The 19294-nt window shown below is 35.2% G+C and overlaps 1 protein-coding gene across 2 annotated transcripts in view; it reads left to right on the forward strand.

Annotated features, from left to right (window-relative positions):
* The window catches only part of TBC1D15 (TBC1 domain family member 15), a 32997-nt gene extending 16111 nt beyond the window's left edge, over positions 1-16886 (forward strand). For both annotated transcript variants that reach the window (XM_014879382.2, XM_088164945.1), the window contains exons 7-17: positions 689-886; positions 2382-2510; positions 3982-4085; positions 4358-4452; positions 5715-5831; positions 8601-8701; positions 9403-9502; positions 9833-9930; positions 14013-14129; positions 14768-14854; positions 15521-16886. In XM_014879382.2, the coding sequence (XP_014734868.1) occupies positions 689-886; positions 2382-2510; positions 3982-4085; positions 4358-4452; positions 5715-5831; positions 8601-8701; positions 9403-9502; positions 9833-9930; positions 14013-14129; positions 14768-14854; positions 15521-15727 (1353 nt within the window). In that variant the 3' untranslated portion in view covers positions 15728-16886. The remainder of the gene's footprint in view (positions 1-688; positions 887-2381; positions 2511-3981; positions 4086-4357; positions 4453-5714; positions 5832-8600; positions 8702-9402; positions 9503-9832; positions 9931-14012; positions 14130-14767; positions 14855-15520) is intronic.
* Positions 16887-19294: the final 2408 nt, after the last annotated feature.

Raw genomic sequence — 19294 nt, forward strand, 5'->3', positions numbered from 1 at the left:
TTTCTAAGTTTTTCTTGACTAAGTATTCTTTTAATTGATATTTTCTAACACTTTTGAAGGGATAATGGAAATATAGCAGCAAAGAGGATAGTATGGGCTAAAAATATATGGGCTTTTAAAATGTTACAACTGGTTATCATTTGATGGGGCTTATGGACTTGTGAAAGTCGGCAGCAAAACTTAAGTGACTTAAACTTAAAAAGAGGTAGACCCACTTATGTGTTTAATTAAAGGAAATATTAATGAATTAAATACATTAGTTTCTGGATTTAGTTGTCAAATCAAGATCTGTGTGAAATTCCTTGCAGAGTACATGATGGCTCAGACTGTTTTCTCTGTGAAGGTAGGGAAGCTGGGTGTAAAGTTTCTGTTTTGTGCCATGAATCACTGACAGCAAACAGTGGATCTGGTACACTTCTGTATATAGGCCAGGCTTACTGAGAACACTGCTATCTAGTGTTTCAAATCACTTAGCATTATTATCTTAATACTTAAGGTATGTTTTTTAATCATGTGATGATTGTTCTGTATTACTACCAATACATGAAACTTAAATAATTTTGAGATCTACAGTTCTTTTCCTGATGCTTTGCTCTGAGTACAGGAATTACAGATACTGATATATATATATATAAATATATCATAATCACAAATATTTGTGTTTTGCTTGTTTTCCATGTTATAACAGAAATGGAAGAGAGATCCATACATAGTAACAATGGGAAAATTTTCCAAAGTCACAAACTATATTGTTGGTAGTTTACGTTCAAGTGATACATCAAATCAGAGGCGACCACCATCAGAAATGGCAGACTTTCTCAATGATACCATTCCAGGGCTGAAGATAAATCAGCAGGAAGAACCAGGATTTGAAGTTATTACACGAGTGAGTCTATAAATTAATGATATGCATGCATTGATTGTTTTTATGCACAGTGGTAGGACTTGGAACATGATGAGTTCTACAGTTTATGCAATTGTGATGTATTAAAATTTATTCTCAGGAGTTGAGATCATCATGAGTTACTTTTGAATATGTCATTTTTATGCATGCAAATGCGACTTTTCTTTGAAAGGAAGTTTGTAATTAATGAAATGGTGGCAGTAGTTGACGAATTTTATGTTATGACATAAAATTTGTATTTATGACAAAAGGTGACAAATTTTATGTTCAATGTTTCCTCTGAGGTCAATTAGAGCTATGTTAAGTAAAATTGGAGAATGCAGGCTAATAGCCAACTTTCTTGGCTAATCACTCCTAACATTTCAGTTCCTTTTAAGATTAAAACAAAATACTTAATTGGATGATTAATGTCTAGGGTGTATAAATTACAGATTTATGTATGATTTGAACCAGAGCTAAAATGAACTTATAATTAGGCCGTGAATCATTGTGGACACCTGTTAGAGTCTTTTACAGATATGTGGAAAAGGTTTATTTTTAAATGCTTGTGATTATTATTTAAACAGCTTACGTATTTTTAAAACATTAACTTTTTTGTATGGGGGATTTGAGTTCAAGCTAGTGTTAATATCTTTGCAGTGGCTGCATGAGCTACGTAATTCTAAGAAGTTGCTGCCTTGCACTTAGTTAATTTATCAATGAAAAAAGTATATAAAATAAAAAGTATAGTAAATGCTATATATGGAAAATAACATTGACCTATATATCTTAATCTGACAAATGCCTTGGACTTCTAAAGAGTTGAAATAGAAACTGATTTGGGGGTTGCTATTATAAAAATATTTTTAGGAAGTAAGAATTTACTTTCTGCTGAATTCTTCTGTTCTTAGACATTCAATTTAGGAACTGAGAGAGTAAGCACAAACTGAAACTTTTGATGGGTGTTATAAATTCTGAAAGTACATACATCCTTGAGTTTTTTGAGCTGTGTACCAAAACCCATCTTTTCCAGTCACACTGTGCAGTCTGTGTAGGGATAGCAGCTCCAAACCCAAGTTGGTTTTCAGTTCCCTTGTAAGATACACTCGTGTGTCAGGAGTGTGTTTTTGAAGTGAAGCTCCTTGTTGTCCTTGCTTGCTGTGTTGCATTCATTTATGGGAAACCAGCTCAGAGGCGTTTGTGGAGTTAGAAGATTATTTAAAACACACATGCATTCTCCAAAATCTGAAATATTGACATGTATAGCCAGGTCCTCAGCACCAAGCATCTTACTCTAAAGATCTGCTTGTGTTGGCCCACACTACTTGCTCATGTGGGTGCAACCTTAGATCCTTAAAGTTTCTAATTGAGGTATGTGCATGTGGAAATGTAATTGCACTGAATATAAGAAACTGGCAAGCTTAGTACTATTTATGCAGCTGTTTGCAACTAATGAAGAGCTTCATGGAGATTCATATAACGCCTTTGTGTGTTTCAGATCGACCTGGGGAAACAGCCTGAAGTTAGTAGAAGAGAGCCTGTGTCAGCTGAAGAATGGGCTAAGAATATGGACTCTGAAGGAAGAATTTTAGATGTTGACTACATAAAGCGATTGATATTCAAAGGGGTAACTAGGCTTTCTAAATTCAGCAAGACCTATGGCTTTTATTTTCCTTCCCAAACTGTGGATACGTGCTTTCATTACACTTGTAATGCAGACCTTTGAGCATGACCCAGTCAGTCATTATTGAGAGAGTTCATAAAGCATGGTTTCATGGCAATCAAATACCTCAGCAGTCTTGCAGCTATATAAAATGCTCTACAAAGGGAGAGATCTTGTTGTGGCTGGGTAAAGGAAATGAGTTGGAAATACAGAAGTTTAAGTGATAAAAACAACTGAAAGTGGCTTTCAGGAAAAGACCAATATTTCAGTGTTAGGATACTTGATTTATTCATTTCTCTTATTGTGTTTTTTCTTACCCTTCTCTGGCAAAAGCTTCTGGTTCTGCCCAGCAGTTTGCTGGGATTTGACCCTCATCAGAGCAGTGCTAAAAACTTTTGCTGATATTTTTAATTGAACTGAGGGGTTTTGCAATATGAATGTGAATTTAGTCTCAGTGATAGAAATTTTTAAAACTTACTGTGTCCTATAGCTTTTCTACCTAATGTTACTTACAGTATTTCTATATTTTGGTGGTAATCCAGCTGCCTTAATGCATTCATTGTGTGCCTGCTGATGCATGTTTGCAGGCAGAAGTAGAAAATGGTAACACTGCTCCTTAATATTCATGTACCTGATATGCCCAATTAAGGACCCTTCTGCAATCATGAGAATTACTACAGAACTTTTCTTCCTGTAGCCCACTTTCCTGTCATCTCTGCCCATGGCCAGGAGAGTGAGTGCTCTCTTTTATTTATAACTCAAGATCTCCAAAGTGGAGATGGCAAGAAATCCTCATTCTTATGACTGTAGTGCAGGAGATGCAAGCTCTCTTGATGAGAGCAGGATATGTTTCAGCTCCATGCATTTGTGTCGTCTAAAAATGTTGAGCATTACTTGGAAAGATTTCTGACAAGCAGGCTTCTTGAGTGGACGCTAGTATTTTTGACTGAAAGATTCATTGAAGGTTGGACATGTCTTGTGAGATGAAAATATTGGTTTAAAAAAAAAATAAATGGAAGACTAATCCTGAAGGTCACTTTATGGGCAAGACCAAAAGTTTGGCAACTGTAATCAGAGGCAGCCTTATCTTTTTATACATTTAGAAAGGTACTCTTTTATACTTCTTAAAGTTTCTGATGCTTGTAAGCTTTTTATTTTTAGCAATGAAGCAAAAATATAGGAAGAAAATTATTTACTAAGGTTTCTTTATTTACCTAAGTGTGGATCCAGTGTTTCTGCAGTTTTCTGTTTAATCGTACTCTTTTCCTCCTGTTTCCTCCCAGTGTGATGCCTACTTAGCAGGTGGAGAGTTGGCTACAATGTAAAAAGAAACTGACTTGAAGTTGCTACTTTGGGAAGTGTTGTATCAATCTAGGAATGTTTCCTCATGGTATGGTAATACTTCTGTTGATGCTTCATACCCATTTTTCCCTAGGGTCTCTGCCATACTTTAAGAAAAGAAGCATGGAAATTTCTTTTGGGATATTTTCCTTGGAATAGCACTAAAGAAGAGAGAGCAAATCTGCAAAAAACAAAAACGTGAGTACAGTGACTTTTGTCTTATAAAATAAATTTAAAAGCTGCATATTTTTTTAAGACATTGTAGATTAGAAAGCCTTTTGAAAGACAGCTGCTAAAATTGTTGAAATAAAGAACATGTGATATTTTCTTAAAAATTGTTATATTAGAAACATTACATAAACAGGGTGTTGTTATTCAGTTTATCTCAAAGAATCAATTGAATGAATGAGTGCTTGAATTCAAAAAGGGAAATGTGAATGTCTGGTTTCAAAATTCTCTTTCGTCTTCAGGGATGAATATTTCAGGATGAAACTACAGTGGAAATCTGTCAGTGAGGAACAGGAAAAGCGAAATTCAAGGTTAAGAGATTACCGGAGTCTTATAGGTAAATTCATGTTTAGAGACATACCTAACACACATGCTTTTTAAAGTTAATATGAAATTGAAAAAAGTACCCTTTTGAAGAGCCTGCATGAAGAGGCACTAAAAACAAAGTGTTGCTCCTTTTCTCTTCATTTTGTGTTATGTCATAATGTGCTTTTACTGGAAATATTGTTAAAATAATGACGTACAATAAGAATGTTAAAATGTATCTTCATATTTTATAATTTCTTACAGGGATTTGTGTATGTACATTCTGACTTCTGGGGTTTTACAACTACTTCTAAAAATTATGCTGAGTATTAGCAGTTTATATTCTCAGTTCTCTTTGGTAGTGAGATTTAGACACCAGTGTTTAGGATTACTGTTTTTTTAGGAGACAGGCCAAGATTTTGGTGTTATTCTGAGAGAAAGACTAAACTTATTTCAGGCAATTATTCAACAGGCAAGCTGAAAGGATCAAAGCAGTCTAGTCTTGGTAGATTAATAAACTACATTTTCAGAGAAGGATAACAGAAAAAAATTCTGAGTTAAAAAAGACCAGGTGTTTGTTTCTGTTGAGACAATTAATTTTTAAGCATTGGAAATGTATATGGCAGTATTGGGGGTTATGTAGTAAAATAGATCTAAATCTACAAAACACTCCTTTTAACAAACTGCATTCAAAATTTTGCAAAATTTCAAAATATGTTGGTCTTGAATTTCAACTTATTAAAGAGTATGCTGTGTTCTTGATGTATTTCAGGCATCAAAACTGCCTGATGAAAGAGGCCATTTCATCTGCTATGAGTTACAGGAGCCTGTTACACAGTATCTATAAAATACTGTTATGAACTGTCATAGTGTCTTTGAGCTGATCATGTGGGAATTTTCCAACTGTGGCTTATGCTGCGTCGCATCAGTATTCATAAATGGCATTGTAGAGTTAACTTGCATAAAATTGTTTTTAATCCTCTTAAGTGTAACACATTTTTACTGAATTATAATTGGGATTTTTTCCATAAAATGTATTATCAAAGAAAAGGCTGAATGCTGTAAAATATGTTTGTAAGCAAATCCTTTCACTGCAGATAGGAAGGATTTTCTTTATTTTAAAACATTCTTTATTTTGAAATGACATTCAGTTATGCAGTTGTCTCAAACACTTCAAAGCTTTGCAACAGTGTTTGAGGAAGAAATTGTCAGTTTAGGCATTCTGAATTAGTTTGATACTGACTTTGTAGGACTGGTTTTGAAAGTGTTTTTAAATCTGGACTGTTTTCTTAGAAAAAGATGTTAACAGGACAGATCGAACAAACAAGTTCTATGAAGGTGAAGATAATCCAGGACTGATTTTACTTCACGATATTTTGATGACGTATTGCATGTATGACTTTGACTTAGGTAAGTTGTGTCCCTCTTGGCTTCTGATATGCAGCGTTGCTCATGCTAAGCCCTATTAATAGAATTAAACTTGTATTGATTACAATGCTTCTTGTAAATGTTTTAAAAAAGATTTAATATTTTGTATTATTTAATAATGTAAATAACTTTGTTCAGTTTTTCTTCATCTCTTCAATTTGATGCCTGTCTTAGGCATCTGAACTCATCAATTGTGGTGGAACTGGGAATTAAGTGGTAGTTTGTCTTTACCACAGACCTGCTGTTGTGGGGTTCTTTTGTTGTTTCGGGGGTTTTTCTGTGCTTTTTGTTAAGTTTTTGTGGTTTAGGGTTTTTTTTGTGTTAATTTTTTTTATGGAATTGAAGCAAGCTTGCTTTTCAGAGTTTTAAATGGGTTTGGGTCTTTGGAACTTGAGTGTTATATGTATTTTTAAGACTGATAATATCAATAAAAATTATAAACCAGCTGCTACTGCTGTAATTAAAGCTCAGCATGCTGAACCAGCTGTTTGTAAACATGGTGTTCTTGTATTTTAAAAGCTGGTTCTTGAGAAGTTCACTTAGCAATCTGTCAAAAATTGCATTTTAGTGCGTGCATCTGCTGCAGAGGGAAGAGCATATAGCATCTTGCTTTTATCACAGTGTTGATGTGATGGCTAAGTCTTAGCTTCTTGTTAATTGTCTTGGGAAGAGAGGGAAAAGATACTTGTAGCTGTTTCCCTCTCCACCTCTGGCTGACATGACATTTGACTGTTGTATACTTGAGAGTTTTTTGGGATATTCTGTATCAGAAAAGTTTTGGGATTCTATAAACCCATTTTGTGCAAGATTTTGAAAACAAACAGTAAGATTAAATCTTTAACCACTAGTAAACATGCTGCAGAGCTATAGTTCTTGTAAGCTTTCATTCTCTCTGAGAGTCTTGATCTTTGCCTTGAAAAAAGAGAAAACTAAAACTGGTGGTTTAAACATATAGCTCTGTTTTACTTCTTTCAACATTTCAGCATTCATGATTGCACAGTGACATTATAGGTGAAAGTAAAGCAGATTCACCACCCACTCTGTTAAAAACACTGTTGAGATGGCTTAAATGTGCATAGTGGATAAGTCTTTTGTTTTATAAATGAGCAGGAATAATGGAAATATAGTAAATTTGACATAGTAACTGTCCAAGGCTTCTATGCATTGTTGTGGTGCTGCTCTTAATCTTTTGACAGCAGCTCTAGAGGGGTCTGAATAATGCCACAAACTGCAGGATAAGGGAGGGGACAGAACAGCTGTTAATAGAATATTTAATTCCTTAAGTCTGCATTAATGAAATTGGCTTTATTATTAAATAGACTTTTAAACTGTCTTGGACAGAATTTTGTCTGCATTTATTTTTAGTTAGCTGTAGTATTAAATATGTGGGGAACAAAACTTTTTTTCTTTTGATCTTTTAATTATTTGCCTGTTTGCTGTTACTTGCTCTATTTTTCTTCTCATAGTTTTCTGCTCCATAGTTTCAGTTATTGACTCTAGTCCTCTTTTCAGTTACACAGTTACAATTGCATCGTTAAGAAATAAAGTCAGCCAACTGAGAAATGTTAGGTTGAACCAATCACTGATGATAGATACACACATTGTATTCCCTTATTTAGAGAGGTCAGCAGCAATTGGGCAATAGGTAAGCTGACACTAGCCTCAGTGGTAATTGGAAGAGCTGGGTAGAAGAGGAAAAAATTACCTGTAAAAATCATTGTGCTCTACTTAAATGGACTATTAATTGCAAACAAGAAAGCTGAAACAAGCATTTAAAAACTATAAAAATTTGAAAATCTTTTTTATGCAACTAAAATTTTATAGCTGTTTGTAAAAGTGATATACTTTAGTGGGTATTTCCTTCTCCAGTTAAATGAAAGCTTTTCTTGAAAGCGTGTGACTACTTTTCAGGTGGTATGAACTTTATTCACTGGTTCTAGGCACAAAACCTAAAAGTATGTTTGTGAATCAGATCTAGATATGTGTTACTTTTGTGCTTCTTGCAAGCAATACTTTACTATTAATTCCCTTTCTCACTTTGATAGGTTCTTTGTTTTTGTCTGCTTGGTTACACAGATGGTCTTAGGCTTGGGTTTATTTAAAGAACTGTCCAAGCAGAACAGTCACAACTTGCTTGAATAAAGGAATCTTTGAAGCATATCCAGTGACAGAAAAAAAGAAGCCTAAAATGCCAAGTTTTCTTCATAAGATCAGTGCAGTGTGTTTTTCTGGAATTGCAATGCAACATCTCTTTTAATGAATTTGAGAAGAAAATCTTCATTTGGAGGTGGATGGGGGAGTGCAAAGATATTCAAAATTTCTGAACGTCTAGAAGAAAGTAACAAAGTACAAATAGAAAGGAGACTATATACAAGTTTGTGTTTGTGATGGTGCAAGATATAAACTTCATCTTAAAAATATCAATATATGCTCCTGAGTTCTAGCAACGTGTTTACTAAAAACCTATTGTGTGTAAACTCAGTTTGTACATATTTTACCAGCTACTAGAACAATGTGTTTGCTTTATGTTCTCTTTCGATTGGCAGAAATGGCTGATAAATCATCAAGTCTGCTGGATGTTGGTACCTATTAATACAAATTTGTCTTTACTGATAGTTGAATTGGAGAATTATAGTATCTGTAATGCTAACATTTGTTTCACTCCATCATTCGTCACACTTGAAAAATTGTTTAACTGCTGAGCTTAAATTCCTTTTTGTTTTTTCCCCCCTCTGTTTTTTCTCCATCAAGGTTATGTGCAGGGGATGAGCGACTTGCTGTCACCTGTCTTGTATGTTATGGAGAATGAAGTAGATGCCTTTTGGTGCTTTGTATCATACATGGAGCAAATGGTAAAATGAGGCTTTTTTAGCCCACATAAACAGATAAGCTGCAGATAGTATTTGGGGTTAATTTTACTTTATACATGTCATGTGGTTTTTTTATTTCTTTTAAAGCATTCATTTTATATTTGGAGTCAATACGCTTTTGTTGATTGAGGTTGTGGTGGGTTTGCAGTAGCATTGCTGTACAATACAGGCATATTTGGCTCCTTAAGAATTCCAAAGTAACCCTCACAGACAAATTTGTATTTATCAGGAGTCTTCAAGCAGGATTTTGTTGAGGATAATGGTTTCATTGTATACCTACCTTTTGGCTTTTGTTAAATGCAGTTTAGACTTCCCACAAACTGAAGCTTTTTATGATTTGTGCATGTGGCAAAAGACTTGTGTGACTGATATGAAAGTAAAAGCAAATTCAGGTTTTTTGTTTGAGTGCAGTCATGCTGCTTGGAAGTACAGAGCTTAGGCAGATTTAAACTATCATTTATTACATACAAAAAATATTTTCAAATAAATACAGTTCAGTGCTTTAGTTAAGCATCTCTATAAAAGGCAGACATTCCAATGGATAGAAGTACACTTAAATATCTATATGTTAACTACCTAAAGGGTGAGAACTACTGTTGCAATAACAAAACTTCTTTTAAGATAGCTGCAAATCTCAAAATTGAGTTAATAAAAATGACAGCGCTAATGTTTTATTCTTACAGCATCAGAATTTTGAAGAACAGATGCAGGGTATGAAGACACAACTAATTCAGCTGAGTCATTTGCTTCGTTTACTAGACAGTGGATTTTGCAGTTACTTAGGTAGGTGTATTATTCATGCAAAGTTACTGAAACAGCTTCCTGCATTCTGTTCCTGACCAGTCTAAATATAATTCCAATACTATATGAGTAGCTTTATAATGCCTAAAATACTTCAATAATTGCTCCATGCTTATTGAAAAAATAGGATCATCTTGTTACCAGTTTTAAAATACTCTGGAAAGTATCTTTTATTCTAAAAAAGGCCTGCCGTATTAAAAATTAGTGGTGTGAGCATGTACCTGTAAAGTGTGGAGTTTGTTTTTTGTTTTTTTTTCACCTGCTGTCTGAACCAAATTTGATGCTTCTGAAATGTCACATTCTTATTCCTAGAATCTCAAGACTCAGGCTACCTTTACTTTTGCTTCCGGTGGCTTCTTATCAGATTTAAAAGGGAATTTAGTTTTCAAGATATTCTTCGACTCTGGGAGGTAAGGAAATATTTCATCACACCAACTCCAGCAGTCTTTGGGTTTTGGAACAAAAAGCACGGATGATTTTGCAAAGTGTTTAATACTCGGATAAATTTAAAAAAAAAGGATTTAATACAATTATTTGAGGACAAGCGAGCATTTCTTGTGTCTTTTTTAGCCTAAAGAACAACTTGTGAAGTTAATGAAAAAATATTCACTAGAGCTGGTTTGATAAACTGGCATTTGCAAAAGGATTTGGACAGGAGCCTTCAACTGAGACTCTTTGGTGAAAATAATAAATGGAGAGTACCAGTCAACTGTTATGAAAAACAGCTCATGATAAAAGAAGGAGCATTTGTTTAATTCCTTAATATTGGTGATTCTTTATAGATTAAGTTGAATGAAGCACTGTCAGGGTTATTTGTGTTAGCCAAAACCATGAGGGGGATGATGTCAGAAGATTGTTAATCTTGATGACAAGGCCTTGTGATGCCCAGTAACATTATGTAAAATGTCAAAATGTTGGAGTTCTGATAATTCTGGGTTAATGAGATTTATTTTTTTTTAATTTAGGTGATCTTGGGATCAGATGGAATGATTCAGATTAACTAATATTTTTGTCTTTAATTTTTTGTTCCAAGAAGATTGAGAAGTGTGTCGACAGTACAGGTTTATTGTCTAAGATGCATTTAACAGGGGCACAGTGTTCACTGAAAACTCAGAAGAAGAGAATAAATGTTCAGATGAATGGAGGGAGTATTTTCTAGGACATAACATTGTATGTGTTGGGGAACAGAAGGGTAATGAAAAGAACAGGCCTGAGATGCATAAAGTTTGTACTATAATGAAAAATAATGTTGTTTCTGGTGTGATGAAAAATAATGTTGATAGTTTTATTCACTTTTTCCACTAATGAAAAAGGAGTCACATAAAGAGGAGGACCGGTATTTAAAACTGTCTAAAGTAAATATTTTTTAGCTTTATCATCACTTGGTGGAATTTACTATCATAGAGTATTGATGTGGTATTTTAAGCAGAGGACAAGAAAGTTTATGGATAACTTTCATAAATAAGAAAACCAATATGTACAAAACCAGTCCAAGGTATAAATGATAATGATTTGGGAGGGAAGAAGCACTCATCTCTTCCCCCAGTAATATGTTGTCTTCTTAGTATTTTTTTTAAGAGTGATTTTTCTTTTGAAGTTGATAACAACAGTATTTTTATTTACAGTTTATAGTCCCAGGCTAGCATGTTTTTATCACCTCTGCTTTAATGTGTACATACAGAAAAGAAACACACTATATTTCTCTCTCAAGTATTTTTTTCCTCTCTTAGGAAGACGATGGAAACCTGTTGATATATGATAGTCCTGTAGGTTTCTTACAGCACATCATAATCTATGTTTACTACAAGTATTCAGTTCTTTGCTAGGAGATATGGAATGGAAAAGGGACTATCTTTTTTCCTTTTTAAAACAAAATAATTAAGGCATTAAGCTGATCATTTTATGTGAAGGCCAGTGTCACCTTGATCAGACCAGCTTTACAGTGGGTTGTTTTTTCTCCTGTGCATAGCCATGCAGCTGTACTGGTATCAGTGAAGTACGTGGGATTTACAAAGGCAAGCTATTAGCACAGGAGGCCTTTTCCCTTTATTAGAGGAATTAACTACTTTTTTTTGGGTATTTGGCTGAGCAAACTTCACGTGCAGTTATGTAATAGCACATGAATTGAGGGAATCCATTGGAATACAATATTATGCTATGACATACTCACTTGCAGGGTGTACAGTGGGATGAAGCAGAGATACCATCTGGGATTCCAGTCCCAGGTTCCACGATTTCTGGGGCTTTTTCTGTCTAATCTGTGGATCTCTATTTCTGTCCTCTGACTTGCATGAACCACTAAGCTAGCATCAGACACTTTTTCCCTGTTCCCACTGGCTTCATGACTTTTGAGTGTTTATCACAAAAAAAGGAATGAGATTCTTCACTAGTTGGTTTCTCCCATCTCTGTTCAACTTGGAAATGGGAGATACCAGTTCTCATCATCTGAAGTAGAGGCTAACTCCCAGCCTTTGCACTTCCTGAGCAAGAGCTATAATCAGGTGGTGGTAGAAAATGTAAGTGGTTGTTTCATTGCCCTGTGGCAGAGTTGCATGTGATAGAGAGATGGTATTTCACCTTGTGTGGATGAGTTGAGACATGTTATGTGTGTGCAGTTATTTGTGATGTCGACATACAATGCCTTTTGTGTGGGGGTTAAACTGCTCTGGCTGTGGATGGCTTTGTATGTACTAAAATGTACTCATAGCACATTTTAGCAGTGCCTCTCAAACACAGCCCAGATAGCCTACTGACCTACTTATTAGCTGTTCCAAAATTGAGAATAGTTCAGTCCCTCCTTGGCATTGGAGAGACAGGCAATATCACTCGGTAATTCCAGCCAGTTCTTAATCTTTTGTTTGCACTGTGGGTGTCTTAGAAGAAACCCAGAAGAAAAATTCTGTAGCAAAATTACAATTAACTCACACCTAGCTCCAGTGTTATTCTAGTACCACTCGCCTAACATAAAGCCAGAATGACTTGGGAATAAGTCACTTTACATACATTGGTTACAATATTCATGGCTGCTGAGGTAGCACTAGAACAAATGAGTCCTTACTTGTTTGTATATCGGAAAGAAAAAAGAAAAAAAGAGTTATTGCTCCTTGTTTTTATATTTTTACTTTCACATTTATAATTTAAATGCTGCTTTTTCTTCTATCCTTCCAGCATGTTGTGATGCTGTTGTTAATGCATTTACATACATAATCTTAAGTCCATGCTCCACACTTCGAAAGGTTTATCAATAGTGGTAGTAAAATTTATGGATTTTTTTTTTTGCAGCAAGTTGATGTTAAACCAAATCAATGCACAACTGTCAATATGTCCTTCGTATGAAGTAGGAGTAGAAGAACACAACAACGTGTAGACAGACTGTGTTTGGTAGATTATAGGAATTTTCATTCAATTGTTATTTTTTATCAGTTTACTTGCAGTCCAGTCTTTCTCCTGAAGTGAGAGAATGCTTTAGTAGAATATTGGTTGTCTGAAAAAGATGCAACATTTAATTTCTGAACTGGATCTTAATTGAAACATTCAAGATTAATTGCACCTTATTTTGGGTGAACTTGGTTTGGATACCTTTGGGATTTTTGCAATTCTGTTTGCAGGTTACATGTATAGTGATGAAAATTCAAGTATAAGCTCTTGCTCAGCTATAAGGCTCTGTTCCATCAATAATGATAAAAAAAGTTTTTTTGCTAATGAAGTAACAAATTATCAGCAGTCTGATTTCTTACCTGCCTTTTTTGAGAGTAAATCCATTATCTTAAATCCCTTTATCTATCAGGGCAATTTGTGCAAGCAGACTTTTGCTTCTGTCTGGTTTTGTTGGCAAAATTGTTTTCCAGCTTTCTGCCCACCACATAAGTTCTTTTCAAATCCTATTTTTTTTTAAAGGATTTTCTGAATGTGCTAAAATAGGGTATTAGTACTGAGGTTGCACTTTTCAGTCCCAGTGAACTTAAGAGTGATTAATTGTGTCCTCCATGGGACTAAAAGCCAAGGTGTGTTCAGTCAGAACGGAATACCCACCCACCTCCAATACCTGCATGTATATGTCTTTGGGTTCTCATGGTGGTGGGATTGGGAACAGGTTCAGCACTTCATTTATAAAGATTAGAGCCTTTTTAACTATTACTGGGCATGACACTCTTCTGCCAAGTCACATTTAATGCAGATACTCTAAGCCACATAAATAATTTGCTAGCATCACGTGAGCTGAGGCAGAGCCTGCATTCACAAGACCACAAGCTCAAGCAGTTTACTAGCATTGTAGTGGACAACAGCTTAACCAGATAAGCATTTGGTGACTCAGACTAGCAGTTGTCTCTGAAGGGCCAAAAGTAAAATTCCAAATAATTTTACAAATACTTAGTTGCTTTCAAAAGCAGCTTATTGTTAGTTAAGTGATTTCGCTGGAGGACTTAGAAAATAAGTCTTTTCAGAGGAAAAGTATAAGGATTTCAAATATGGGGTTTTTATATTTTAACAGGTCATGTGGACAGAATTGCCTTGTCAGAATTTTCATCTTCTCCTTTGTTGTGCTATCCTAGAATCTGAAAAGCAGCAAATAATGGACAAGCACTATGGCTTTAATGAAATACTAAAGGTATCAGATTCTTATGCATTACTGTGCTGGTTTTCGCTGCAACTATCTTCCTAGTGGCTAGTACGGGGCTGTCTTTTGGGTATTAAATTAAAATATTGGTTAACTTTCTGGAGTTAATGCAATGTGATTGTGGTTTATGTTGTGGGAGGGAAAGGATGATTTAACCCATCTTCTGAAGGGTTAAATGTCTATCCTCCAGGCTTTTAGAATGGTTTATTGGATGTCTGTGTTTAATGATAAGATCATTAATAGATCAAAAATGGTTCTCCCTTCAGATGCTGCTTATTATATTTAATACTAACTTTTGCTTTATCTTCTGTGATCTAATTTATCACCTCTGAAAATGTGAGCTTCTGGGGGAAGTACATAGGAGGGCCATATAGTTTGTCATGTTTAGAAGTGCTATGGATTCTTCTTGCAGACCTTGGATGCTGGTGAAAGGCAGCTGTTCCATACTGTATCTTTGAGTAGCCATTTCTCAAAGCTTATAGACTATGTCTAGCATTTCATAGCTTAAGGGGCAGGCAGGCACCTAATAAGGTGATACTTATTAGCAGTGCAGTACAGCATTAGTGTATTTTGGGTAAAACATAGTTGTCATTTATCTCACTGTGCCTTCCTTGTGAATCTATTTTTAGCATATCAATGAACTGTCTATGAAAATCGATGTGGAGTATATACTCTGCAAAGCAGAAGCAATTTCTATGCAGATGATGAATTGCAAGGTAAAGATACCTATCTACAATCTACTGTGAATGTTTCTAGACAATAAAAGTATGTAGTTAGCTGTAAGTGTTCATGTATGACTTGTGAAATAATCGAATGCCTGGGTACGGTAAAGCATGCTGTGTAGCTATGCAGTGCCTATGTTCGAGAAGGCTGTAAGCAGGAGTGATTGATTTTATAGAGTAATACTGTTCACTGTGGGAAAGCTGAACTGTTTTTTTTGGTTGTGCTTTCTCAACTCTCACTACGTAGCCTCACTCCAAGAGATTTGATGTTTAGTGTGCTTGAGGAAAACTAGTTGAAAGGTGCATTGCATTGAAAGCCTGCCAGACTTACTAGGCAAAAACTAGTGGGCCAGTCAATAAAACTAATTTCAGTAACATGAAGTATAATTGTAATAGTTGATTAGACTTTTACTTTTGTAATGAAGATTGTGTTTTTAATCAGAAATTGATTCCTGAGTGTGTTCCCTTTGCTGTCTTTTGAGAAGCAGCTACAGAAAATGGTAACTGTAATGTAAGTATTGCTGAGAGAGATGCTTTCAGTATAGCTAAATTCAGATGAATGAGTACTGGGAATGCAGGATGGACAGAGGGGCTTTGTTGTTAACTTTTTGTGTTTAATTACAGTGATGTTTAATATTTCTCCTGCTGCCTCCTTTCTAGGAATTGCCTCAAACAGTCAGCGAGATCCTGGGGATAGAGAACAGTTCAGTAACACCGGATTCAGACACTGGAGAGGATGAAAGTGGAGCTGAGTTGAGTTGTCCGGCGTCGCTGTATCAGAGTGTCTCAGCCGCTGCCATTGCTGCCAACGGGACGAGGGACGGCGCTCGACAGGCGGCTGAGACACAGAGCCTGGCACCTGCGTAATGACACCTGGCCACGTTGGAGAGAGACTTTGGCTGAGCACGTTTTGTTCAAGCACTTGAGAGGTGGATATTTAAATTTGGTGTTGATTAAGCTTTAAGGGTGTAAAGAAAATCTGTACTGTAATGCTTTTGCATTAAAGCTTTACAACATGACTCAACTTAACTATTTTTGTAGTTTCTTCTACCAAAATAGCCTTTTGTTTTCAATAACATTCCTTAATATTTTTGTAGCCAAGTGCATTTTCTTTTTGCTGGTAAACTGGAAATGGATGGTGATTAAGAATGAAAGAAATTTCTGCATTTGCTGAGCTTTCACACATATTGATCTAAGACAGTGTGAGCTCTTTGATGAGCAGATTCACAATATGCCAGCTGAAGTTGCTGTACAAAATTTTGAAGCTGAAGTGATGCTGATGTGCTAAAGGAGGATTCTTTTGTAAATGGATTTTCCCTATCTCAAATGTTTACAAAAATACTTCTAAGTATTTGTTGCTGGTTGAATGTAGATTTGAAACGGACATTCATACTTGCACAGTTTAATGTCCAAATACTGAATTTTGTGTAATTGGGAGTGGATGAACAGTATATTTTTACATTAACATATCTTCACTTTATATATACATATATATATTTACACACATACACACTATATACACAAATTTTTGTGAATACTAAAAAGGATAGTCGTATTTTCAATATCTGAATAAACTTGGCTGTTCATTCATGTGAATCAGTTTGACCAAATTAATGCACAGTTCCAACCTGGGCTCTTTTTCAAAACTTTTCTAACTGAAGGTAACTTTCGTGTGAATACATTCAGTCCTACACTTGATGTAATTTTGCAATTGGTATCTTGCAAACTTTACTAATGTTCATATTTGCTAATATATTAACTGATCAATTAACTACTTACACTGTTTTTATGGCAACATTATCTGGAGAATTAATAAGCAGGTTATAAAAAAACCAACCAACAAACCACACACCAAAATAGTAATCACAATTAATATTAATGGATTTTTTTATATCTGCAAGAGGCAGTGAGTTTATTTCATGCCATGCTGATGTCCTTTGACGTTATGTGAAATTTAACATAACTGATTAAGTGTATTCATTATTTGGTAACTATTGTACATATATAAAATAAAAGTCAAAGCTGATTTAGTGTTTTTAATTAAATCCTATTTAGAGAAAAAAATCTAGTTGTCTGGTTGTTAATGTAAGAACGTGAGACAGAGGGGAGAGCTAGTGGTTAGTCCATGGATATGTCATATTTCGTGGGTCATGAAGGGCTGTGGGAGTTTCTGCTTGTTATTACAGAGTGGAGCACGCCTTTCCTCTCTAGGTAGTTGAAGTGTGGTATATGGCAGTTTTCTTGTGGAGCAGTTTACTTTTACAAATGTTATTTGTGCCATCTTAAGCAAATACAAGTAATACAAAAGGCTTTAATAGATAAATCAAGTTGTTACAATAATTTGGGAATCGATTCAACTTCTCTCACCAGTTGTGAGCAAACACTGGACAGCTGAATCAGTACAGATTTTGGTTTTAATATTGTCAATGTGCTATCTCTCATCAGTTAATAAGAACTTGAGTCTTATGCTGTGAAAGTCAAGGATTCACAGCTCAGCGTTATCTGTAGCCTTTCATTTCCTGCCCAGGAAATTACTGTGAAGCATCATGCCTTTGTTCCCTGGTGAGCATTGTACTTCTTGGCAGTTAATTTAATGTGACATAGAATACAGAAAGGCATTAGAACTTAGATATTCAACACTTTGGTTCAAAGATTTTAAGCAAGTTAGTTTCAGTATTTTTTGGAGCACCTAGTTCACTTTAAAGTGTACTTGCAAAATGTTTTTCATCAAAAATGATGTTCAACGAAACTATGGAAGGAGGAGGAAAATGTTTACAACAAAAATGCGGTGGTCAAGCTGTCAGTTTACTCTGCATGGTTCCTAGTTATTCAGGATGTGGAGCCACAAAAAAACGCTTATTCAAGATAGTAAGATCTCGAAGAACACCATAACTGACTGAAGATGAATATTCAAATGTTTGGGAAAGGCATATTTAAGTGGAATTCTGTAATTACAGGTATGGCTGCTAAGAAAATTTACCAGTCGTAAAGTTTGCCTTTCTTATTTGGGTACAATTGTTCATCTTGTCACTTTATATTCAGCACTTGGATATCAAGGGTGAGAAGGTTGCTTGTGAGCTAACAGTGAGCAGCTGCAGTGGAGGGCTTGGGGTAGGTAGGCTTGCTCATCTTCCCAGCAATGAGATGAAAGGCGCCTTGCAGTATTCATTATCTGTAGTTTCCTTCCTGCTGACAGGCAGCCTTGCAAAGAGTTGCAGGAGGAGTTTCATCCTCTACCAAACCAGTCCTGATTGTTAGGGATCGATTTAGTCTCGGCAAAGACTACAAAAGAAACTGTAAGAAGCGTTAATCAGGATTATGATGGCTAAAATGCCATGAAATGCTTTGGGTTGACAGTTCAGGATGTTTAAATTTCTTTTGTATTTGAATGATTTATATTGCTTAGAATTAATAAATGTGAACTAAACCAGAACTAAAACAGTTTGGTCACAGTTGTCAGGCCATAAAAGAGGCAATACTAGTTTAATTCCTTTGCAAACCTGTTTTGTTTTTTAATGCTTGACACTTGAAGATAATTATCTTCTGTGGCTGCGGTTTAAAACTTATTTTTCAGTCATAGCAGTTTTCCAGTGTTATCTGTTCCAAGGTAAAAATTACATTGATGTAGTTCTTTCAAAGACATTTTTTTCTCATTTTGCCTGTTAAGACAATTTTTTTTGTTTTGAAATTACTTTCTTGAAGTTATTCTGTTTGTGGGCAAGATGATAGCTTACAAAACAGAAATGGAAATAATTTACAAACTGGAGGTGGAAGTTTCTTGGAAATTTGGACTACTGTGAATGTTTATGAAATGGTTTTGATACTGGGAAGTTAAAAGCTATAAAAAGATGATCCTATGTTACCCACAGTCATCACTTAAAGCTTCAGTTACATTGAGTAGTGCCTGTCCTGTTCAGCTACAGTGACTGTGTTTGCACCTAGTGCATGTTGTAGCCAGTGGCCTTCAAACCTGTCTTGGGTTTGGAGGTGTTGTTTTGATTGTTGCAGGTAATCTTCATAAGGAATTTAAGGCTATATATGTTACAACAGGTCCTGATTGCTTTGAGAATCAAATGTAGAAATTCTGCGATAATTGAACTACAGATCAAAACAAAAACATTGCTAATACAATGTTTGTATTAGCAATGTTTTTGTTTTGATCTGTAGTTTAATTCAAATTAAGGTGTTAATGTTCAACAGAGCCTAGTTTTGTTGCTAACAAGATTTTTCTTAAAACCTTTATGTTTTTCTAGAGGACAGTTTTAAAATGCTGATGGTGCCTCATTAATTATTCTAGTCAGTTTTTCCTCACACATTTCCTGACAAAATTCCTTGGCCCCAGTCAACCAAACAGCAAGGAACTGGTTTCCTCATTACTTTCAAATATATTCTTGAGCACCAAATTAAAGTTCCATTGATTAACCTTTTCAGAAA

Source organism: Sturnus vulgaris, chromosome 5 (genome assembly GCF_052056855.1).
Source record: "Sturnus vulgaris isolate bStuVul1 chromosome 5, bStuVul1.hap1, whole genome shotgun sequence".
Lineage (NCBI taxonomy): Eukaryota > Metazoa > Chordata > Aves > Passeriformes > Sturnidae > Sturnus > Sturnus vulgaris.